General features: G+C 34.8%; 1 protein-coding gene across 16 annotated transcripts in view; it reads right to left on the reverse strand.

Moving 5' to 3' along the window:
* The window catches only part of SOX6 (SRY-box transcription factor 6), a 398531-nt gene that overhangs the window by 315254 nt on the left and 55935 nt on the right, over positions 1 to 27342 (reverse strand). For all 16 annotated transcript variants that reach the window (XM_042959663.1, XM_042959670.1, XM_042959669.1 and 13 more), the window contains exon 3: positions 20055 to 20262. In XM_042959663.1, the coding sequence (XP_042815597.1) occupies positions 20055 to 20262 (208 nt within the window). The remainder of the gene's footprint in view (positions 1 to 20054; positions 20263 to 27342) is intronic.

The raw sequence follows: 27342 nt of genomic DNA on the forward strand, positions 1-27342 counted from the left end.
TTCAGTAAATAAGCAGTGGACACAAATCGTTATCCTTACTTACAGCTGCCCCACTCTAATAGTGCTTTTACAAGTGAGGTGACTATTCAGTCTAATGCAATCCTCTCAGTGCTGGAAAGACATTTTCATTCATTACCACGGTCACAAGCACTTAAAGCACTTTTAAGCCCTGTTGCAAAACAGCAGGAATGGCAGAGCAAGTGAGGCTAACAAAAACTAAAGTTCATCACCAGAGAAACCTGAGGCTGTTCACCTAAACAACTAGGAAATTCACTTATGCCCAGGCCACCTCAACACTTCTAGATCTCCATGACTAACAAGAATACAAGATTTTCTTTGGCAATTAAATGTTAACCTTCTTAGAGCCCAGTCGCTGTGGGCTTTGTTTCCCGTATTGAATTTGGTTCATCACCCAGTAATATATGTTATGTACCCTCAGATAAGGGATAATATGCTAGGTACAGAAACTGAAATAAAATCTGAATCCAGAAGACTACATTTGAAACCACACAAGAACCTTTCTTCTTCCCTCATCAGCTTCTCTTCCCTAACATCATCACCTGAACTCGTCATTAAACTGAGAAAGCAGTCCTGAATTCCATTTTTCTTCATGATATCACACCAATTTCATTTTCTACCTCTCAGAGATACAGACTTATATGAAATAAGATTTAAAGAAGGAGCAATACAATGAATGAGAAAGCAATATCTATACAACCGGACATAATATTGCCAGTAGGCTGTACTTTTATCCTACTTCTTTTAAAGTTTATTTATTATTTCAAGAGAGAGTGAGTGAGCATGCAGGAGCAGGGGAAGGGCAGAGGGAGAGAGAGAATCCCAAGCACAGAGCCCGAAGAGGGGCTAGATCTCAGGAACCCATGAGATCATGACCTGAGCCAACATGAAGAGTCGGACACTTAACTGACTGAGGCACTCAGGCACCCCTTTCATCCTACTTCTTGATCAGTTTATCCATTATTTTTACCCTTTTTTTTTTAATTTTTTTTAACGTTTATTTATTTTTGAGACAGAGAGAGACAGAGCATGAACAGGGGAGGGGCAGGGAGAGAGGGAGACACAGAATCTGAAACGGGCTCCAGGCTCTGAGCTGTCAACACAGAGCCCGACGCGGGGCTCGAACTCACGGATCATGAGATCGTGACCTGAGCCGAAGTCGGCCGCTTAACTGACTGAGCCACCCAGGCGCCCTATTTTTACCCTTTTAAAGACAATTATTGATCATGAAGATGGCTGAAAATATGTTTCCCAGTTAGAAGATGATTTCAGAGTATCATATGGCTTAAGCTACAGCACAGTATGATATTCTACAATATAATATGGTATAGCTCCTATATCATAGTTTCAATCTTCGGTGTTCATCAGAAATACCTGGTGAGCTTGTTAAAACATGGGTTTCTGGGCCCCATCCCAGACTTTCTGATTCAGTAGGGAAGGGGTGAGCCCAAGAATCTGCATTTCTAACAAGTTCCAAGGTGATGTCAATGCTACTGACAATGTGAACCACTGGCCTATAAAATTGAGTTTACCTGAACAGATAAGACACACATAACCTGTATTGACCTATTGTTGCTTCTCTCCTTTTAGAAGAACAGAATGACAGATCACAGAGCTTTCACATGTGGAACAAATTTGATGCCACCTAAAAGCTACAATGACTAATCGCAATGAGTTCTTCTAGGAGTTTCATGGCTTCAGGTATCACGTTTAGGAGTTTTATTTTTGTGTACGGTGTAAGAAAGTTGTCCACTTTCATTCTTCTGCATGTAACTGTCCAGTTTTCCCAATGCCATTTGTTGAAGAGACTGCCTTTTCCCCACTGTATATTCTTGCTTCCTTCATCATAGACTAATTGATCATATAAGTGAGGGTTTATTTCTGGGCTCTCTATTCTGTTCCATTGATCTATGTGTCTATTTTTATGCCTGTACCATACTGTTTGGCTTACTACAGCTTTGTAGTATATCTTGAAATCTGGGAGTGTGATACCTCCAACTTTGTTCTTCTTTCTCAAAATTGCTTTGGCTATTAGGGGTCTTTTGTAGTTCCGTAAAAATTTTGGTATTATTTGTTCTAGTTCTGTGAAAAATGTTGGTATTTTGATAGGGGTTGCATTAAATCTACAGGTTGCTTTGGGTGGTGAACATTTTAACGATATTGGTTCTTCCAATTCATGAGCATGGAGTATCTTTCCACTTGTTGTGTGCCTTGTTGAATTCCTTTCATCAGTGTTTTATAGTTTCAGAGTATAGACCTTTCACTTCCTTGGTTAAGTTTAATGTTAGGTATTTGACTATTTTTGGTGCCACTGTAAAGGAGGTTATTTTCTTAATTTCTCTTTCTGCTACTTCATTATTAGTGTGTAGAAATGCAACAGATTTCTATACATTAATTTTGTATCCTATGATTTTACTAAATTCACTTAATCAGTTCTAATAGTTTTTCATGGAGTTTTTAGGGTTTTCTATATATAGTATCATATCATCTACAAATAGTAAAAGTTTCACTTCTTCCTTACCAATTAGGATGCTTTTCATTTCTTTGACATTGGTTGTAGAAACATTTTTCTAGATATGCCTCCTCAGACAAGGGAAACAAAAGCAAAATTAAACTATTGGGACTATACCAAAATAAAAAATATTTTGCACAAAATAAAAAACCTTTTATAAGTATTGCACAGCAATACTTTGCACAGCAAAGGAAAGCATCAACAAAACAGAAAGGCAACCTACTGAATGGGAGATGTTTGCAAATGATATATCCACTAAGGGGTTAATATCTAAAATATATAAAGAACTTATAGAACTCAACACCAAAAAAACCCAATTAATCCAATTAAGAAATGGGCAAAGGACCTGAACAGACATTTTTCCAAAGAGGACACGTAGGTGGCCAATAGACACATGAAATGATGCTCAATATCACTAACAACCAGAGAAATGCAAACCAAAACTACAATGAGATATCACCTTACACCTGTCAGAATGGTTAAAATAAAAAATAATAAGAAATAACAAGTGTTGGTGAGGATGTGGAGAAAAAGGAATCTTCATTCACCGTTGGTGGGAAAGTAGTTGGTGCAGCCACTGTGAGAAACAATATGGAGGTTCCTCAAAAAATTAAAACTAGAATTACTATTTGATCCAGTAATTCCACTGCTGGGTATTACCCAAAGAATACAAAAATAGTAATTCAAAAAGATATGTGTACCCCTATATTTACTGCAGCATCATTTACAATAGCAAAAATATGAAAGTTATCCAAATGTCCATTCATAGATTAATGGATAAAGAAGTGATATATATACATATATATAATTATTTTATATACACATATAATTATTTCACATACATATATATATATATAATGGAATATTACTCAGCCACAAAAAAGAATAAGATCTTGCCATTTGTAACAATGGAGGAACCTAGAGTATAATGCTAAGTGAATTAAGGCAGAGAAAGAAAAATGCCACATTATTTCACTCAGATGTGGGATTTAAGAAATAAACAAACAAAAAGAAAAAAGAGATTTAAAAAAACCCCACAACTCTTAAATACAAAGAATAAACTGGTGGTTGCAAGAGGGGAGGTGGTAGAAGGAAGGATAAAATAGATTAAGGAGATTAAGAACACACTTATCTTGATGAGCACTGAGTAATGTATAGAATTGTTGAATCATTATATTGTATACCTGAAACTAATATAAGAGTGTATGTTAATTATTCTTCACTTTAAAAAGGCAGGGCAGCTAAAGGGTACTCCTGTCTCCTAATTTCCAGGATAGTCAGTCTTACGTCTGCCTACTTGATGTATCTACTTCCACAGAATGTTCAGACTCAGTATGTCTAAACTCAAACCTTCTCCCTAAACTTTCTCATCTATCTATATTCACCATCTTAATAGCCTCATCACCTCATCTCTCTGCTAAGTTACTTCAATCTTCTTTGTCTTTCTCCCCAACCTCATACCCTACATCTGATAAGCAACTTCAAATATATACCTAAAAGCTGATTCCTCAGCTCTACCCCCTGCGACTGCCTTAATTGTTTAGACTCTTATTAGTACATATGTAGTCCATTAAAATGGCCTAGTAGCAAATATTCCTTCATTTGGCCTTGCCTCTTTCCAACTGATAGTCAAAATGCCACAAGTTTCTTTTATAAGAAATGTGTCCAATTATATTATGTGTCCTCTTACTTAAACTTCTCAGATGCTCCCTACTACCCAAAAGATAAAATTCAAACTCTTTAGAATGGCTTCAATCTATTTTTTCAGTCATATCTCCTGCCCAGCCACACTGAACCTCTGAATTCACCAAACTCATGGGTTTATTCATACCATTGAAACTTTATACAATGCTATTCTCTCTATCTGGGATTCTATTATATCTCTTGGCCACTATGAATACCTTACAATTCATCAAAATCCACCTCAAATGTATATAAAACCCTTCCTAGATCTCCTAGATAAAATGACAGCCCTCTTTTGTACTCCCATAGCATTTTATAACAACTTCTACTATAGCACTTATTCTAATATAAGTACTCTATGTGTGTATGTTTCCTCGCTATGAGTTACTAAAAAAAAACCCAGTATTTATTCATCTCTGCATTCATGTTCTGTTCCTCCTCCTCTTTCTCCACTTTTACCTCTCCCCACCTGAGGCCCACTATACTACCAGATGAAAGAGCTTATAAATGCTTATGGAAATAATGAGCATATATATGTATGTATTTAAATGTGTATTTGTATGTCTAGTTTAAATAAAGAGGCACCTCCTAAAAATTGAATCTATTTATCTCCCTTGAATCACAGTAGTATTCATCTTTCTGAAACCTTTTATAAATCAACGGATTTTTAAATATTATACGTGTATTATATACTAAGAACTATACTAGGCATTGTGAAGATAGACTCAAAGATATGGTCTGTGTCCTCAAGGAAATTAAAATCTTCAAGTGAGACAAAATTGATAAACAGAAACTAACACTTTCATCTTTGTCATGAATCAATTGAGCACATTTTTGCAGTTGTGTGTGTTCTGTATTATGTTCCATTGACCAATGTGTCTATTTTTCTGCCCAAACCACATTGTTTTGATTGTTGTAACTATACTTTAGGCCTTGATATTGGGTAGAGTGATTCCCCACATCTTATTCTTCTTTGTCAAGATTATCTCAGGTATTCTAGGACCTGCCCTTTCTATATAAATTTTGGAATAAGCTTGTCTATGCACATGAAAGTCTTACTGGAATTTTGATAGAAATTTCATTAAATATATACGTTATTTGGGGAAGAACTGACATCTTTACCATGTTGAGTCTTCCAACCCATGACACTGTATGTGTTGCCATTTATTTAGGTTTTCTTTGATTTCTTTTGTCAGCATTTTGTCATTTACCAGATCCTGCACATACCTTAGGTGTATACCTAAACTCTTCATTTTATTTGCAGCAACTCTAAATAGTATTGTGTTTTTAACTTCAGTTTTCATATGTCCATTGCTAATATATAAAATTGTGATTGATTTTTATGTATCGATCTTGTATCTTAGGACCTCGCTCACTCAAAATGAAACCTAAACTTCACACCTTATCTAAAAATGTGACCTTAAGGGCACCTGAGTGGCTCAGTTGGTTAAGTGTCCAATTCTTGATTTCAGCTCAGGTTGTGATCTCATGGTCATGGGATCGAGCTCCACATTGGGCTCTGTAGTGGGCAAGGAGCCTACTTAAGATTCTTTCTCTCCCTCTTTCTGCCTCTCTCTCTCTCTGAAATTAAAAAAAAAAAAAAAAAAGAAAATAGAAAATGTGACCTAAATCTCACACCTAATACAAAACTTGACTCTAAATAGATTATAGGCTTAAAAGTAAAATGTAAAACTATAAGTATTTTAGAAAAATGTTTAGAATATAGGGGTAGGCCAAGTGTTATTAGGCTTGACACCATGATCCATAAAATGAAAAATTGCTCAACTGTACCTCCTCAAATGTGTCAACTTCTGTTCTGTGAAAGCCTATGTAAAAAGGATGAAAAGGCAAACTACAGACTGGGAGAAAATATTTGCAAACCACATATCCAACACAGGACTAGTATCTATAGTAATAAAGAGCTCTCCTAACTCAACAGTAAAAAACTATGCAATTAAAAAATTTACAAAAAGACATGAATAGACATTTCACCAAAGGGGATAGATAAACAGATGGTGAACAAGCACATAAAATGATGTTCAACATCATTAGCCATAAGAGAAATACAACAGAAAGCCACATTGAGATATTACTACACACTATCAGGAGGGCTAAAATAAACCTAACAAAACCAAATTCTGGCAAAGACGCAGAGAAACTAGATCACTGGTGGGAATGTAAACTAGGTCATCGCTGGTGTAAGTGTAAAATGGTAAAGCTATTCTGAAATAACCAGCAGTTTCTTATAGAACTAAACACCAATTACCATACAACCCAGCAACTGTACTCCTGGGCATGAATTCCAGAGAATTGAAAACTTATGTTCATACAACTTTATGTTGCAGCAACTTTATTTGTAATAGCCAAAAACTGAATTGTGAATTTATGCCTTTCAACTGGTGACTGGTTAAACAAACTGTGATAGATACACATGATACATATCATTGGATACTGTTCAGCAATAAAAAATATTATGAACTACTGATATATGCAACAGCATGGGTGAATCTCCAGGGAATTATTCTGAACTTTAAAAAAGCTAATTGCAAAAACGCACATACTGTGTGATTTCATTTATATAACATCCTTGAAATGACAAAAGTTAGAACTGAAGAACATACTAGTGGTTGCCAGGGAATTGGGATAGAGCGTGAGAAGTGTAAAGAGTGGAAGTAGGTGCATGTGGTTATAAAAAAGGAACAGAAGGAATCCTGGTGGTGTTGGAGCTACTCAATTATCTTGATTGTGGTGGTAGACACGTGAACCTATATATGTAATTTACAGGTGATAAAATTGTGTAGAATTTAATATACACACATCCAAACACAACTGAGTAGAATTAAAACTGGAGGAATAGGAGTGAAATCAGTGGACTGTATCAATGGCAATAACTTGGATGTGATATCGTATGATAGTTTTACAAAATGTTACCACTGGGGGAAAAGAGGCCAAGTGTATACTGGATCTCTTGGTATTATTTCTTACAACTACATGTTAACCTATAATGATTGCAATAAATATCTCATTCTAAAAAACAGCAAGCAATATAATTAAAGGTATAATTTATTGATAAATGGAGTGATATTCAGTTTTTTCCAGCTTTATTGAGGCATAATTGACAAATACAATTGTAGGATATATAAAGTACACAACATGATGATTTGATATATGTATATATTTGGAAGGATTCCCCCATTCATCATCTCACCTATTTACTATTTTGGCAGGGAGAGGCATAAGAACATTTAAGTTCTACTCTGCTAAGATTTACTAATTTAAGCAAATTTCAATTATACAATACAGTGTTATTAAAGATAGCCACCATATTATACATTATATCTTCAAAACATTCATCTTATAACTGAAAGTTTGTGTACTTTTACCAATCTCTCTCTATTTCTCCCACCCCCTAGAACCTGAAACCACTTTTCTACTTGCGATTTCCATGAGTTTGATTTCTTTTTGGTTCCATAGATCTTAGAGAAGTAGAAAGTTATGAGGGCTAAAGTAGTTAGCAGAAGACTAGATGTGATCTGGTTTAGTATATCATAAAATAGGCAGATGGCAAATTTAGATAAGCAGAGGAGAGATGGAAGGTTATTCTGGGTAGGAGGGATAATGGCTGAGCATGAAGTATGCTGGACAAAATAACTAATTCAACTTCAACACAGGGCTGACTTGCTAGATAAGAAAGCTTGTCATGAGACTGTTACATCTTCAAGTTTCTTAATCAAAATGTTCAGTAGAGAAAGATTACAAATGGACCCCCATGAATCAAATTCTAATGATGGGTAGTGGCTCTAATGTGACTAAGGAATGTCCATGTTATCGTCACATCAAAGCAAAAGGAAAAAGCACAGCAGATGTGGGAGATAATACATATTACTGTTAGAAAAAGAATTTTAAGCTAGAAAAAAAAATAATCAAAGCTAGTCCCCATTGGGTACCAAGAATACCCCTGACCTCTGAAGCTATTACTGACAGCAAGTAAAGAGTGGAATAGCCAGAGTGAAAGACAGTGACTCTCAGTTTTCATCATAGTTTGAAATAATTATGTATTCACTTGTGTAACTTCATGGAAAGGGTTCTAGTCCCGCATACAGTTATTGTGAGATGAGAACTTAAAGGTTGTAGTTTCAGAATAGTTAGGAAATGTATGTCTAATCTAGTGGATAACAGAAAATGGAATCACATCTGGAATTACATTCCCATTGGCAGCTGACTTTTAAATAGTAAATGTGCACCAATATAGGGAAGAAAAAGGCCACAAAAAGGGAAATTCCTTTGATTTCCTATATTGACTTGTAATATTATAAAAGACAAAGGTATGGTTAAGAGAGGCCTGAGTGTAGAAACAAAGAAGACACAAGAAAAGCAAGGTAAGAACAAGAGTCATGACTTCAGATCATTTAACAACCTTCACTCATTTATTCAATCAACAAACATTTAATAAGGATCTTGTGTTCCAGTCACTATCAGGCACTGGGAGTACAGCAGTGGACAAATCAGAGAGGGTCTCTGCTGTCACTGACTTTCCCCCTTTAGCAGAGTGAGAGAGACAATAAGGAAGACAAATAAACAAGAGGGTATTAGGTAGTGAAAAATGCTAAGGTGAAAATTGAACAGAGCAATATAGTAAAGAGTAATGCGGGTCTATTTAAGATTTAAAGGTTAAGTAAGGCTTCCCTGAAGAAATGGTAATTAAGCTGAGATCTGAATGACAAGAAGGAGGCAACATACATGGATCTCAAGGAAAATCATTCTAGATACATGGAAAATCAAGTACAAAGGGACTAAGACATGCTTGAGGGAAAAACAAACAAACAAACAGACCAGACCAATATAGCTGGAATGGCCTAAGAAAAAGGTAAAATAACATAAAATGAGCCTTGAAAGCCAGAGTACAGTGTTTTGGATCTTAAGCAATGAATTTTATTCTAAGCATAATAGAGATATTAATGACCATTGACCTGATACCAATGCTCCAATGCTAGTAAAATGCCTAAACCCTCTGACTATCATGAAGAAGTAAAGGGGGCATAATTCTAACCAACTGAAGTTAAATTCTAAAGTAACTGGAAGTTTACTTGGAAGTGAGATCAGACTTTCTGCTATTAGTCAGAATGGGGGTTTAAAGCTTAAATAAAAATAATGAAAAAATAAAATTAATACATAAGCCTTTTGTACACATGAGATTTGAGTCAATAATATTTATAAACAAACAACATTAACTAATTGCTGTCCTCTGTATCCCAAAATGACACTGAATCACTATAGGTGGTAAAATCAAAATACTATCAAAAATATCAAAGGATAATTTTTTGGACTTTGTACATTAGGTACATGATGCAATTTCCCCCAGTCTCTTTCTTCTACCTGAAAACAAAGAGGGATAGCTCCAAAATAACATGTTGCTTATGCAATAATTTTTAAATTCTCCATCTCTCCCATCTATGACACAAGCAAAAAATTAAAGATAAGAGGTATTTCTGATGCGTCTGCTAAAAAGTTCCAATTAAACAAATTACAGCTGCATTCTGGAGTGGAATGGACCCCAGTGTACACAGTTCGTTAGCTACTCTAAAGAATGCCCATTAACTCTAGGGTGCCTTCATTCACAAGTCATACATTAGCATAGTGATTCTGCTGCTGTTGTTGCTGCCGCATGGTTTTTGTTGCAAATAATTCAATACTTTGTCACATTTTTCATAGTTATTTTTCATAGTTTCATTATACCTTCAATTTTTATCTAACCATTTATTTGTATTTACACATTTTCAATTCATTATCTGAAAGCAATTAGGGATGCCCACAGGCCTCTAACTTCTGCACTCCCAATGCTAGCGGATGGTCTGTATATTATGACTTCATTGTGGAAGTTGTCTGGTCTCTCAGTGATGGCTCCTGAGTTATACTTAAGCCCTCAAAACATAAATTAAGAAAGCTATGATAGGTCTAGGTGTCACAGTTATTCAGCATTAAACCATAGCCTTATATGGTTAATAATTATGGCTATAAATTCCCTTGAAGGCCCAGACCAAAGGCAGAATTATTTACCTTTACCTTCTTCTGGATCATGGTATCCTACCAATACTACCTTCTGTTTGCCAATCTCTCAAACCATATACGGCACTTTCTGAGCCAATTATCCATGGTTTTGTCTGTAAGTACTTCATTGGACAGTGACTCTTCACACAACAAAATTGGATGGTACTTTTTATTGCTATATTCATGAAGATTATCACATCAGAAAAAAGAGACTGGGAATAAAAAAGGACAATTTCAAGCATAATAAAAGAAAGATGAGTCACAAGATTGATCTGGATGACTTTTAGCCTGAAAATAGTTTGAAAAAGAAAATCACTGATAGTGCTGAAATTGAGATACAAATTCTAAAAGAAAATCAAAGCAGCACAGAGTTTTAGAATGTGGCTTTTAATGATAGACTAATGTCCATAATTTCTGAATTAAGAAATGTTTGCTAAGATCAATCAATTAACAAATTAATTAATTATTAGGTACTACCCTAGTAAGTTACCAGAGTCAGGACAAGAACATGTACCAAATCCAGGCCAGTACATCAATGGGTTCTCAAATTAAGTATTCTAAGGAAAAGGTAAAGACTTCCAGGTAATAAGTCAACTGGCTAGAAAACTATTTCAATATTAATGGCTAGATAGAACAGTGGCAATAATCAACAGATTTGCTAGTCAAATCTTGAATTTGAAGTAGGCATTGAAGAAAAAAAGTGATTGTGAAGCTGAGATGGTTACAGATCAGGAATTTCTTTAATTCAAATACCACACCAAACTGGAAACGTCAATAAGGAGTCAAAATGGGAAAACAGTGTTCCCTAACAAATCTAGTAATCATAGTTCAGTGAGAGAATGACAATACACTTGTGCTCACAGTTGAAAGAAATGTTGAAGATATTCTATTAAGATACAACAAAAGAAAAAGGAAAATTGCAGTGAAGGGTCCATCAAAGGCTCTTGTGAACTTCTGAAAAGCTCAATGATAAAAAGAAACCTGTACTAGACATTTTGAGGAAGGTGGAACCAAAAGGTATAGGCAGTTAAGTTAAAGCTTTCAAGGATTATAATACACACACACACACACACACACACACACACACACACACACACACTGTAGCCCCAACTTCTTTCTGTAACGTTTTCCAACAGAATGGAAAAAGAATACAAAAATTGGTCAACAGCAACTCCACTCCTGGGAATAACTCATGCACATGTGCAGCAGAAGACAGGTGCAAGAATGTTCACAGCATCATTGTTTGTACTCGCAGAAAATGATAGCATCCAAATGTCCAGAGACAGTAGACAGGAGACTATACTCCTGACTATCATTCTAGGGAACAACACATGGAATATTATATGAAAATGAAAATGAACCAGACACAGCAAAATTGTGTGAGCTGTATACAGCAACATTGAGCTTAAAATATAATTATGAGTATAAAAAACAAGACATAGAAGGTTATGGTATAGTACCATTTTTACAAAGTCCTAAAACAAAGCTAAACAACAATATTTTGGGACACATAAAACTGTTTTAAAACAAAAGGGGAAATGATAAACACAAAGTTCTGGCAATAGTTACATCTAGGTAGAAAACAGATTGGACAGGTGAACAAAACAGGTAGATTCAGTAGTGTTACTAATTTATACTAAGTTAGATGATGAATTCACAGGCATTTTTTTTGTATGTCCTATACTATGTATCACATATCACATAATAAATACATGTTTAAATTTACCATTTCCTTTTATATTCATTTTTCTTTGCATTTTATATACATATTATAAAAGTAAAAGAATTTGAATCTAAAAACCACCCCTCCTATTACTTTTGAGAATCCCAAAATAAATCCTGAATAAGTCAATCTAATTAATTTTCAATGAAAGAAATGTGAAATGACAATGATCATTCAAACTCTACAGGTTCAAAAACCATGTAAGAATATGGCTTATTTAATAAACCATCAGAAAGCTGCATCCTTTTTCTAAACAACAAAATACCAGGAGAGCACCTTCTTGCTTCCCAGGAAAGTAGGAGAAAAAGTCAAAAGCAATTGCCTGTATCTGTTCTTAACATTCTTCGAGAAAGAGCTTTAAGAAAAGAACGTTTAAATCTGCAGAAATAGAAATGGACCAACAAATATGAAGTATCTTTTCAAGGTACAGGCACACAAAATGAAGTTAAGAAAAAGATTCAACCAACTAGTACATTGCCAACACTGTAAATGGGAGTTGTAAAACAAGAGCAAATTAAAATAACCAAGATTTGTCCAGAACGCCTGGGGCTCACCGGATTCAGGCTGATTATATCCTTTATAAAGTTATATGAGAGGATGTCCAGTTTCCAGAGTATTAGAAAGCAAATATACTTAACACAAAAACAAACCAAACATAATGATTTTCATAATTCAAACACCAGTAGTTCTAGCACATTGTAATCCCTAATTGGAAAATACTTTCAGAAAGTATGTTTATTTAAACTATCTGTACTAATTGCATTTGCTATGAATATGCTACAAACTCTTTAAAACAGGAGCGAGGACACAAATATCATAAGAAGGAAAGATGCAGTGTTTTAAAAAGAAGAAAAAATGAAATGAAGTTGCATCAGCATTGCTCTGAATACCTGATTGCTTCTTCACTTAGATTATGAGTGGTGTTGGGGAACTTCAGCATTGAAATGACTTGAAATTTCCAACTTATTTGAAATAATAATTCTGGGGGCATTTGTAATGAATACTTAATGTGTTTCTTATGCAAAATCCAAAGCCTTTCCTATTACCCCCATGAATGAGAAATCTAAAGAAGTGTCTGGATCTCGAATTCCAAATGCTTCACCAATATAACCCTTCAATCACAACAGTGGCAAACCTAACATCCATAAATTTTGCCTTAAAAAATTCTTTTGATGCTCTAGCATGGTATGAAAGTTAAACTTTTTTTTTAGCATGAGCTTTTAATAGATTTTTTTTCTCTAACAAAAACACATTGCTCTTAACCGGGTACTATCTGAAAACCTCATCCAAGGCTCTACCAACCTCTCTCACTGACAACATCATATTCCGCATATTTCTCAGCAGGGAAGATTGGCTTCCAGTGGGGAAATTTTACTATCAGCCTTTCCAAAAAGCCTGAAAGGAGAGTTAAACTGAATTGCTCTTCCAGAAAACAGGAACGTCATTGCTGCCAAATGCTAAATCCCCTAACACCATGGGACATTTCCTATGATTCTGTCTGTGGCAAAAAAAAAAAAAAAAAAAGAGAGAGAGAGATTCCTGTAATATTTCCCTCAAAAATGTTTCTTCCAATAATAACAATAGCAACAGTAGTAATAATTACAATTATAGAAGGTATGTGTTTTATCTATTTAATGTGTGAAATCCTCACACAACCCTGCAAAGTAGGTACCATCCATCTAGTTTTACAGATGAGGGAACTGAAGCACAAAAGGACTAAGTCATTTGTTCAAGGTCATACAGCAAGAAAGTAACGTTGGTTACATTTATTGAACACTTACTATATGCTGGTAATGCTCTAAATGCTTTAGTTGAATTAACTAAATCCTGATCCTATGACAGCACTATAATTATGTCCAATTTCTGATTGAGAAAAGTGAGGCACAGAGAGGTAGGTGCCCTATGTCATCCCCCTGGTAAATGCTGAGCTGAATTTCAAACATAGGCAGTCTAGCTCCAGAGCCCACATTCTCAATCAGTAGACTCTACGGTCCCTCTAAATAATAGAATTTATGGTCAAACACAGATCTAGCTCACTCAGAAACATGATTTTCCAAACTGAGTTTCCCCATTGCTGAAACTACACCACACTCCCTCTTTAGTACAGCAACAGCAATCAGATAAGCAATACATACCAACATATATCCTAACTAAATATAATTCAGTAAAAATATATGTAAAAATCCAAATTATTGTTTAGAGATGTGAATAATGATAATAATCTGTCAGATATACACATAAACACGTGTTCATTCTTGTGCAGGGTAACAGCTGCATAATCCATTGGAAAGCCTATCCCACCAGGAATCCAAAGCTCAAATGCTCCTGCCCTTTCTCCACATACACAGTCAAATGAAACCACATACTTTCTCCATCATGATAGCTTGTGGCACACAATTGCACTGGACAAATACTCTAATTTCTGTCCAACGTATATTCTATACAACTGTACCGATCCGGCATACTTTCCATTAAGTTTACGGCCTCTATCAAAGAGAGTTCACTCATTCAAATGTTTCTATCTAGCTACAAACTATATCACTCCTTTTTGATCACAATAATTATTACCTAAAGAATACGTCTTTTAAAAGAGCCAAAAAGGCGGAAAGAAGATTTTATTTTGTCAGAGAGTTAAGGTTTATATCATTGTATCCCTTTCTCTCCAAGCTCACATGCCTCCAGAACCTGACCCAAACCGGTTTACCCAGCCTAGGATCATATACTTAGTAGTATGATACACAAGACATGATAGTGGCTGAAGCACTATTATTAAAGAGAGATTAAAACAGCTGTACATTATGCTGAAGCACTCACTCTTCCCTTTACAAACAGACGGTCCTGGATTACAAGCAGCACTTGACCATTTAAATCACGACAACAACCAGATTTAACCAGCTGGGCCATATTCTCCTAGGCAATGCCTGTTGACCTCCTCAGTCGCAGCTGCTCAAATGAAATTCTCATTAGACAACTTATTTTCAGAAGCCAAAGGACTCTCTGATTAAATATATGTATTTAGATATAGAAGTCCTTTTTAAAGTATTCATTTTCTGACAACTGTCGCTTATGTTAGAGCCCAGCAACATTGGCAACACGATGGGTGATACAAGGATAACTAAAATTCATCATTTAATCACAGCTGAAGGATTTTTATCTTGGAAGCATTTTAACCTCAACCTATAATCAAAGTCTTTCTGCATACTCTACCCACCAATATCAACAGTATTTTAAAAGGTAGATTCTGTATTCATTCTATCCATCTATCCATGTATCTATCTATCTATCTATCTATCTATCTATCTATCTATCTACCTACCTATCATCTATCTTCCTACGTACCTATGACCAAAAAATCAAGGTTACATTTACAAAAAAACAGAAACCTTGTCTATTTTCCCACAAATCTCACTTTCAGAAGAGGCACTTCAGACAGAACACCTTTGTTCATCACTGTTTCAGCAATCCAGTCAAATCATTGCTCTGAAGAAGGCATTTCTTGAGGGATGGCAGATAAAACACTGGACAATTATTTGGCTGATGAAAGGATCTGCCTGTAAGAGAATAACTTTCCTAATGCTATGTGAAGAGTTTTGTTTTATCATGTAGATATTGTTTTAAAATAGACCATAATAAATGAACTTTTAATAGATCAGTTCCGGTATAGGAGGGGAAGTGAGGGGGAAGGCTTTTAGCCTGATAGAGTCAAAACATTCTCCAGGACAAGAATGACTCAGGAAAAGTCATTTATTATGTCAATCACACAGGCTTGTCATTCATGAGGTATGGCCTTCAAACCAGGAAATAGAGGTGAGAGAGAGGTGAGTAAGCTCTTTTGAAAGCTCTGCTATGTCCCATGGGATAAGAGCTGTCCCACATAAGGAGAGGGACATGGGGCTTTAAAGGGTCAAAGCCAGGCAAATGTTGGAGCTATTACACCTCCTTAGACCTGAAATACAGCTGTCATAGAATCAGAAATTCTGTTATACTATTCTGTACTACTGCTCCAAGCAGGCCATTAAATTAGGAAACAAACTCAAAAAATAGAAATCTTCATGGCTCCCATCTCCAAAACATGTTCCTCTATTTTTTTTTTATTAATTGTATTAACACCCTCCTATTCACACAAAGTTTTAAAAACCCTGAGCAACATTTGAACCATTCCTCTCCCTTGGTCTCCTCATTTAAATGTCAACTCCTAACAATTCTATCTCCTAATAACTCTCCCATATGCACTCCTTCCTCTTTTCTCATTTCTACAGAATTCAGGGACCTTGGATGGTGAACCTGGTTGGAAAAAAATTCTTTTTCACTAACCTCTAATTGAAAATTTGCACTTCCTCAAATTGTGGATGCAGGCAGCAAGCCATAAAATATTGGTAGTGATACTGTAACTGATAGAATTATAATGTATTTTTAGATTGCACTGAACTTGTTAACAATATCTCAAAATGTCTTTTATGTTTATCACTACTTTAAAATTTTGATATTTTGAGTCCCTCCATTAGATCTTGTTGTTTAATACATTAGTAAAGTAGCACTTTCTACCATATCACGAAATTATAAAATTATTTAATATTTTAATATAATTCATTTTCTTTGTAATCCTGTGTATTTTACTTTATCTATTTAAACTAAAAAATAACCTGTAGGCTTCACCAGACTACCAAAGGAATCCAAGGCAAAAAAAAAAAAAAAAAAAGTAAACAGATAAGAATTCCTCAGTTCTAATACAGCACCTTGTAAAATAAAAAGAAAACTTACATAAAAGTAATCATGATACTATGTAGTTCTTGATTAGAACTATAAATACATATATATGATGAACTATAAAATATTGTATAAGCATATTGTTTTTCATAAAAATTCATAGAGCCTTGGCATTAGGAAAAGACCAATCTCCTGTCCCCTAGCCCTATTAAAATGGCAATTAAGATTGCCACAAGCCTCCAAGGGCAATTTATTATCTTCCATACATGGACAGGTACAACTGTTAGACAATTAATCTTGTTATAAATGATAATCTGGTTCCTTGCAACTTCTTGTCACTGATCTTCATTCTATCGCTATGGAGCTACATAGAATGAACCCAATTCTTCCTCCACATGACTTTAATCTTTAAAGACAACCATCCTGTCATCCTTGATCTATTTTCTCTGGGATTAATAATACTAGTTCCTTCAACCATCCTTCTTATTATATAATTGTATGTCTGTTACCATGTCACCTGTTCTCCTCTGAGAATATCCCAATGCTTTCCAGTCCCTCTTAAAGTGTGGTAATTCTCAACCCGACACAATAATTCAGATGCATTCTATTGAGCAGGGAGTTCAATGGGACTACCACTTTTTGAATGCTACACACTGTAATTCTAGTAATGCAAATTTTGGGCAATATTCATCATGTGGACCCCAGTGCACTTTCTGCCACCTAAACCTCATAAGCTTTTTAAAAAATTCCTATGTCTGCTACTTGAATTTCCTTCAGTAATTATTTGTGCAGCTAGGAGTTTTGGTCATACTCTCTGGACTTGACAAGAAGATCTATTAAATTTTATCTTGATGGGTCAGCTTTAAGTTCACATTTTCGGTTTCTCAAAACCTTTTGAGCTTTGTTTCTTTCATACATTATATTCAGCATACCTTCCAGATTTGTAGAATGTGTAAGTTTGAAGAACCTACTTCTATCACTTCATATTTATATTTAATATACACATTAATACACACTAAAAAATGCCTGGTTTTCTGATGCCTAAAGTGTATATAGTTTACATACTGAAAACAAATTTCAGTAAAGCACATAAAAATATTCTTTGATAGTAGGAATATAGTGAGTGATAAAGTACTCTTAAATGAGAGGTCTCATCTTGCAAATGCCTCTCTTGTATCAAACCTTCGACACACAGTAATAAGGAGGAAGAACGGAAAACTAACCATGACTTGCAAGATAAAAATTATTTTAAATTCTCCAGGAGCCCACACCAAAAAAAATCATCACAAATCAATTTCTTTATTTTTACATTAAAGACTTCTCTAAAGTATCTTGAAACCCTCTTTCTTATGGAACTAAAACCATCTTCTTGGTAAATCATAATTAAAAGTAATCTAGCAATCTCAATCAGACATTATTGATCTGACAGCCTCAATCATTCTAGAACATAGCCAAGTAGGGGAAAATAAAGTGTCTGAGCAGGGAGAAGCCCATGCACTAAAAATCATGTTTATTACCCAGAATCTCTAAGCAACTCACCCAGATATATATATGTATATTTTACACATGGTCCAGCGGTCATGATCATATATTTTCATAATTTATAAATGAAAAATGAAAGAAATTAGAAATTTTTCACAACAAAGCAAAAAGTAACAGCCTGAAACCTATTATTGAAAAAGGAGAAACCAACACACACACACACACACACACGCACACACACGCACGCACACACGCACACACACACACGCATGCACCGAAAAAAATATCTATATCAAGCAGACACAAGCATTCCAAAGTCTCATAATTACAGAGAAATAACCATAAGGCCAAACAGTCCTAATTATCTCAGTGATCTCTAGGGGCATCATTACATTATAGCATGATAAAATAATTGACATTTATAATATGACAATCATCACAATACCCCAAGTTTATGTAGTTTACTGTTCATAAGAGACTTCTATATTCATTATTATAGTTAATTCTCAAAATTTTTGAGTTTCCAAGTCAAGTATTAGTACCACCCCAAATTTTACATTTTGTGGCTCAGGGAGACTGAAGAATTAATGCAGGGTCACCTAATTGTTAGATTGGAGTCCATAGTCTATTGCATCATGATCCTGAGTCATCAAAAAGCATTTACATTTGTGCCATATAATCTGGTTGGTAAGTTAGGTAAGTATGTAATACATTTTAGAAACTCCTTTTGTGTTGATGTGATGGACACATCCGCAAAAATTAATTTGAAACTTTTAAGCTTTGGGGCGCCTGGGTGGCTTGGTCGGTTAAGCGTCTGACTTCGGCTCAGGTCATGATCTAACAGTCCGTGAGTTCGAGCCCCGCGTCGGGCTCTGTGCTGACAGCTCAGAGCCTGGAGCCTGTTTCAGATTCTGTGTCTCCCTCTCTCTCTGCCCCTCCCCTGTTCATGCTCTGTCTCTCTCTGTCTCAAAAATAAATAAACGTTAAAAAAAAATTTTAAAAAAAAGAAACTTTTAAACTTTTAAGCCGTTAGAGGAATAAAATTAAGTTATATGAAAAATTCCCTTATATCCCCATTTCTTGATAGTGTCACAGAAGTCTAAATTTAACTTATGATGTTAGCAATAAATACAGAACCATTAACTGCCCTACATTTCAAAGTCTAAAATCTATACATAAAGAACGAAAGGACACACATAAGTATAGCAGTCACTTAGGCTTGATTTATTCAATTTAACAATATTATGATAGAGTCTTTTTTCATTTGTTTTTTAGGACCTACATGAACCTAAGTGGACTCTCTCAAGAGTGGAGAAGGTAGATGAGATGTGGGACGCTGCAACAGATGTCATGTGTCACAGCACTTCTCCCTTGAGCATTTAGCTTTCACAATATTAGAAACCTCAATTCTCAATTCTACAACATTTGAAGGTGAAAGAATAATATTTATAAATTTGTAATATTTATAAAAATGAGAAATAAATTAGTTTTTTGTTTGTTTGTTTTTTCTTTTTAAACAGTTGGTCTTTTCATAATAAAACACTATCCATTAAAAGGAAGTGAAGGAGAGAAATGAAAAATTAAGTTGCAGCTGCAAAAGTTCCCATACCACATCTTTTTCAAGGGTAAGGCTTGCAGTTAGTTTAAAACCTTAATTTGTTATCATAAGAACCAAATAAAATGCACAAAGTTTAGGAAAATGGAGCTATCTGCTTAATACTTTCAATGGATCACAATCTGCCATCACCATGGTAACCTCTGAATAACTTTTTCCTAGCTAGTGCCAATTACGCACTGCTTTGGCCCTTGAAATCCCACTCATTTTTTAAAAGGCCTGGAATCTTTAAAAGAATAAAGCCCAACAGTTAAGTCCACACATACCCTCTTGTTCAGTCCGAGTCATTTCCTCAAGCTTCTTCTGTTTCAGTGTGTCCACCACATCGGCAAGGCTTCCTTTGCGGCGTTCTGGGGTTCCAAAAGTAACACTGGTCATTATCTCGCGGTCCCGACTCCCTTCGTCAGGCTTATGTGGTGAGGTAGAGGTATTTCGGAAGGAATATAGGGAACATAACTTATTATTCTCTGACTCCTAGAAAAACAAAATAAAATAAAACCGTTAGAACATTTGTTTCTCTGCATATCGTTGGAGAAAAATCCCAAACTCAGAATGACAGCATATGAGGCTTAGATGAACAAATAATATATTAAGCCGTCTCTGCTTTAGAAATACTAAACATGAAAGAAGCAATTATCAAAAGAACTACCCTGAAATTGCAGATTCAAACTGTTTTTTTTTTTATTAGAAACCAATCCAAGTGGTTCAAAAACTTCATTTTAATATGGACACTTTACTTATTCTTACACCTTTCATTTAAAATAGTTTGGATTCAATAATTATTAATTATTAAGCTGGACAAAGTTTTTCTTTCCATTGGCACTTTTGTTAAATGCTCTTCCCACAGCCTAAAAATATGTACATCACAATAACATTTTCCTTGAATTTAGAACCAAAAGAGAAATTAGCTTCAATATCCAATATTAATTATTCAACAGAAAACATATAAAACATCTAAATCAGTGCCACAAAGTTAGCCAACCGGAATATTTTTGTGCACTAGGGTTTGAGCAGAATCTTTTTTTTTTTCCTAGCTACACAACTGGCAAAGTTACAAAAGCCTCATTCTATTCCTTATCTTCACCACTTGTATTTTAGCACATAGTCACACACATTTAAAAGTGGTTTACTTTAATGGTTTTTTTGTTTGGTTGGTTGTTTTTAAAAAGGCCGAGTTTGTTACAGAAATATTTGCACAAGAATTACTTCACAGTACAGAGAAGTTAGCTAACTGGTAAGAGGGTCAGATTCATCTGCAAGGAAAAAATGCAAATCTGAGACTGAAAATAATAAACACCTAAAAGTTTACAGGAAGAAAATGTTTTTATATCTCTCTAAATCAGAACTGAGGGTTGGAAGCAACTATTATTTAGCCATCACCCATCAGTAACCTTACATTCACCTTATCTGTCTGAGCGTGGGTTTTCTCTTGCCCAACGAAAAACTATGTAAAGGAGCTAGTCTTTGTGATTCTCACCAGAAGCGTGACAATTGTAATTGCTCCTATATCTCTCTCCTTTTTCACAAAGAAGCCCAGCAAGCTTTAAGAAGTGGAGGAAGAAATATGAGGCAAAAGTTACAGTAATAACTGGTACAGAAAGGGGGAGAAAAGGAAAATGGAGCGTAGAGAAGTAAGTTTCCATATAAATTAAATGAAATAACTATACTCAATAAATGCTAGGCATTTAGTATTTTTATCATTGTACAAGGTAGGAATAAAACTTATTTTCAGGGTTGTTGGGATTATTATTAAGTAACAATTACTTGCAATATGTCACTAGGCACTGACATAGGCAGTGGATAAAATCATCAATGACTTAAGTCATATAAGTCATCTTATACCAACCTTAGGAACAATGGAAAGGTGTGAATTTTACTATTTCTGGCCCTCACTTTTTAACTTTCTAAAACTTAAGGAATGATGGTCTCATGAATGGAGACCTATAGGCAATTCATCTGAGTAAAGTGGTACTAAGTCCAAACACTTATAATGAAGAGAGTACTGTTGGATAAAAGCCAATAATGCCAAATTAGGAAAAAACAAAAAAACAAAAAACTTGACAAAGGATCTATAGTTTTGTTTTGTTTAGTTTTGCTTTTTTTTTTTTTTAACTTTTAAGTAAGTTTTATTAAGGAAAAAAAAAGCTCAACTTATAATGTAATTTCCTAAAAACAAAACAGGTCCTAGGAAATTCAGTTTGAGGAAAGATGCCCAATGATATCTGTCGAGTCTTGCTGCATGTTACTGCAGCACAGCTGTGGAGGAGAGATTTGAGACAGTATTTGGTCTCAAAGCAATAGTCCTCAAACTTCAATGTTTACAATTCCCTACAAGTATGTTAAAATGCAGATTCCCTCACCTCCCTCTATACTGCCAAGAGTAGGGCCCAGGAATGTGAAGTTTGATGAACATCCTAAGTGATTCTGATGTATAGGTCCTTTAATTCTCATTCCCTATGAAGGCAATAAAATAAATGTGCTTTGCCTTAATGTTATAATATGGATATAATTACGAACATTTTTAAGAAGGCCAGTTACTTGTGATTTTTAAAAATTACATAAAAGAGATTACTTCTCTTCTTTTGTTCTTTCTTGTGAAAACACCACTGTATAACATGACTGAACAAATGAACATCACAAAAGCCAAGCATATGGGGCCTGAGTTAGCATTAGTTCTTTCAAAGACAATTTACTATAAATTTGTTTTCTCCCAACCTCAGTGGCATCAACAAACCTAACAGTGAAGATCATTTTTGAAATATTACTTAAGATGATCCCAGTCCCAACATAAGAAATAGAATAACATTGATTCAGATTATCTAAAGCATTTTTTTTTGCTGGAAATGAATTAAATACAATACAATATTATATGCAGATGACTGAAAAACCACACAGTAGTACAAAAAAAATCATCAGGCAAAGTGTGTAGAAAACATAAGCAATTTTCACAAATTAGGAATATTTAATTAAGATGTTTCCATGTCTGAAGGGATAGAAAAGTAAATATTAAAAGCAAATAAAAAAAATCACACTTCCATGTGAAGTGATGGATTTTAACTAAACTTATTATGGTAATCATTTCACAATACATACATATATCAAATAATTATGTTGTACACTTTAATACAATGTTATTGTCAGTTATATCTCAATAAACTGGAAAAAACATATTAAAATAAATATTGCTCATATTTTTCAGAAGTTGTTATTCAAAACTGATTGCTCAGCAGTGGCAATAAAAAGATGTTAAACTTAAATAGCCTTCTCATGGTACTGTGAATATATCAAATATATACATTTCTGAGCTTTTGTGCTTCATGTTCCTTTCCTCTAGAATGGCCCACATTCTCTTTGACTATTCACTCAACCCACTCCTCAAAGCTCAGATCAAACTGCATTTCATCCTTGAAGTCCTGCCTGACTATCCTGGGCCTCACTATCCTCCTACCCCCTGAAATACACATCGAAGCACTTAATCAGAACCACACAACTTAGCATTTAATAATATACTACAATAAATTATTCATTACTATTTTGCATGTATTAGTCATATTTGCAACTAAATTTTAACACTTGAAGGATTGGGGCCATGTCTCATGTTTCTTCAATATGCCCCTAGAGCATCCAACAAAATGTTAAGTACATCACCAGCTGCTGAACTTGAAACAACTCCTCACCAAATATGTCAAGAATAATAAAAAAAATACTGGTAGGAGTAAAGATTTGTTCTAATAGTGACAGGATTGCTTATTTAAGCAAAATATTGAGAACTGAAACATTAAAAAAATAAAGGATTTATTTAATAAGAGATGACATAGCGACACAATGGAATACCACACAGCCATTAAAAACAATATTATATACGCTGAATATAGTGTTGTTTATAGTGATGAACCATTAGGGGCAACTTGCATATCCAATTGTAGGGATCATTTGAGGGCATTATGGTTTGGTCCAGATGGTAGAATAATTTGATATTATTAAAAATCATATTTTTGCAGAAAATGTAGTGACATTGGGGAATATTCATAATGTATTGTTAGTAAAAAGTATGTTGGTGAGAAACACCAATACATATTTTTTTAGAAAAAGTTATGTACAGAAGAAAAGACACCAGAATGTCCAACAAAATGTTAACAGTCCTCTGAGTATTGGGATAATAGGTAGTTTTAATTTTCTTTTTGAAGTCATCCATATTTTGCAAATATTCTATTATAAATACTATTTCTAAAGAGAAAATAAATATTGTTGTCAAGGTTGAATATGAATACCAAAAAATGTTGCAGAAATAATTTATTTACAAATAAATATGTATTAAATGGGAAAAAAAGGATAATTGTAGTTAGATTAGTACATAACCTCAATTTTGTTGGATGTGTGCATAAGGGTAAACATGGCTACAAAACAAACAAACAAGACACTGGGAAGATATACACCAAAACATTTATAGTGATCTCTCAATGGCAATGAGATTACTGGTAATTTGTATTTCCTTTTGCTTTATGTGTTTTCTAACTTATTGATGAACACAGTTTATGTAATAAAGAAAAACAAAAATAATTTTATGAAGGGATTCTTGAAGGAAATATAAAATAGAATTTAAGAGAAAAAAATCAGTCCTCTTGAAGATATCTAGAGAGTTAGTATATTATAATTTCCCTGAATTTGAACCCAGAAAAATAATCAAGGCTCTCAAATAGTATTTTCTAATAAATTTAATTATTTAAAAAGGAATCCTTACAATCTAGATCCTTATCATTATTACCCATTGTTTCCCATTTGCCCTCAAAAGATGCACAAAATCAATCTATTTCCTCTTCTGTAGAGTTGTTCAAATATCTTAAGGGAGGGATTGAATTAACAGTTCTTTTCTAGGTGACACTCCTCCAGTTTCTATACCCATTTCCCATCTGACATGATTACCAGACCCTTCATCATTCTCCTCTGATTCAATCGAGTCTCTAGATGTTGTTCTAAAAATGGGTTGCCAAGAACTGAATACCAAAGTTCCATATCTTCATTTGCAGCAAGAAGAAAAGTGACACTCAGAAGGTCATGTAGCTTCCTTCATGTCACACAGGTAGAACTGGCAGAACTAGTTTAAAACCCAAATGTAGGTTTTCTGACTCGAATCCAGTGCTTTTCCCATTCCACAAGGCCATAATAAAGTCACTCTCAACAGTAAAAGATGCCACAATTCCAATAACACCTACCTTCTAAATATTTTTTTTTTTACCTTGCATTGCCAGAGAGGAACTTTACCTACTTTGAGACAGGAATTCCACTTTGTTATTAACCCTAATCTAAGAGTTACCAAGAAGTACCCTATATTAGTTATCTATTGTATAAAAATCACCCTAAGACAGGGCTTAAAACAATAATAATCATTTATTCTTTTTTTTTAATGGTTTCTGTGGATCAGGAATTTGGGAGCATCTGGGCTGGGTGATTCTGTCTCAAGATCTCCCATGAGGTTGCCAGTAAGTCAGTGGCTAAGACTGGAGTCATCTCAAAGCTTCTTTATTCACAAATGGGAACACTTCAAGAGTGTGGAGCTGGAAGCTGGGGTTTCTTGGACATCTTCCTCTATCTCTATGTGATCCCTTCATATGATCTTTCTCTCCAAGATTTTAGCTTCAGACTAGTTGGACTTGTTACATGGTAGCTCAGATTGCCAAGGGTGCATACCCCCAGAAAGAGTCAGATGAAAGCTATATCACTATTTCTAACCTAGTCTGAAGAGTCATGCCATGTAACTGTCAGTGCAGTCTATTCAATAGTAAGACACCAAAGCACATAGTCAAGAGGGTGGGACTTAGACTCTGCCTTTCTATGGGATGGAGTCAATATTATATCTTCAAATAGTTGCTGTAAGAAATGAATAGTATATAAAGTGCTCAGAACAATGATAACTACCCTTACTAAATTCAAACGCCCTTTGTCCAATAGTCTTGTGTTTCCATTTTTAATTCTGAAAATACAGTCATGATGACCACTGGCACCATTTTTAGGTTTTAATTTATTCTTGTTCATCTAAGTATAATAATAAATACTACATGACATTACTCTCTTCTATATCAATGCCCAAAAAAATCACAAACTAATATAAAGTCATCCCAAACAAATTCCAAGACCTGACCCCTCACAAAACCCCAGTAACCTTAACATTGGTAATTAGCTTTTTCTAGGGATACATTCTATCAATTCCCACTTAACCTAACTGCATATGGGTTATCTCCATTCTGTCCTGGAGCAGCTACAGTACACTACTGCTCTAATTCATCTGGGTTCCCAACTGCACCTTGACCAAGAATATGAAAGGGTAGTCCTAACTGCAAACAGAGGAGAACTGTAGGCTGAGGTTGCAAAAGTCAGACAAGATGTCAGGAACCGAGACAAGCAAAGACCATAGGTCAGGAATGGAATCTTGCCCTACATAATGGAGTTGAAACCTACATACAAATGGAAGTCACTGGTGCTGGGAGAAATGATTAGGAAATAGCCTCTCTATGCAGCTGCATGAATCAACTTCCCTACCTGCTGCCCAACCTAACTGTAGGGACAGAATATTACCCTCTCTTACTCTTTCCTCCACCCACTAGCAAGGCTGAATTAAATGTGTCCAGTCTTATTGCACTCCTGTTGTCATTTTGTTTTTGTTTTTGTTTTCCATTTCAGTTATACTGCCTTTCCAATTACAGCTTTATCCTCATTCTAGTCTACCTGCCCGCCCCCCCAGATAAGATTATTGGGATACCAAATTATAGGTTTGCCCCTGTTTTCTGACAGCCTCCAGTCTACAGCAAGATTCTGTTTCCTTAAACCCTACTTCAAATCATTCAAACAAAACCCGAATCCTACAAAATGTTCTTTTGAATACTTTCTTACTGAGGCATTCGATGATTCCCTGTGGTGTGTGTTCTCCCGACTGTAATGAGTAATAAAACCAATTTGTTCCATTACAGGTGTGTTCTTGGTAGTCTTTGACTGAAGGAAATTAATGGGATGCAATGTGTGTAAAGAAATTAAACACAATAATAAAACCAACTAAAAGTTGGTGTACTACCAATTCAGCCATGTCAGTGATCAGTCTTCTCTGCCAGAACAGATGGCTCTACACCCCTCCTTTTGTATGCACTGCATTTTATATATTTTAAGTTTCAATTAAGCATTCAAGTTACATTACATATACACATGTATTTTAATATATTTTAATTAAGATATATATATCAAGATATATGTATGTATATATATACACATATATATGTATATGCACTAGATACGTACTGCTTTTTCTGATTCCCCACTTCAAACGCTCTTTTTTGATGAGCCCAAAACTACCTGACAACTGTGCGGTATAAGACATATTCTACTACAGTATTATGGGGTGACTGACAGATAAAGCTTTACCTAATCTAGGTTCCAATAACTTCTTGCTAACAAAGGAACTGTAACCTTTTTAATATGCTGAAAACTAAATTGCTAACATTTATAGGTTCTTTCTCAGAAGAAGAAGTACATTTTTCTCTAATGTGACATATTTTAAGGAAAAGC

This window comes from Panthera tigris, chromosome D1 (assembly GCF_018350195.1).
Source record: "Panthera tigris isolate Pti1 chromosome D1, P.tigris_Pti1_mat1.1, whole genome shotgun sequence".
NCBI classification, from domain to species: domain Eukaryota; kingdom Metazoa; phylum Chordata; class Mammalia; order Carnivora; family Felidae; genus Panthera; species Panthera tigris.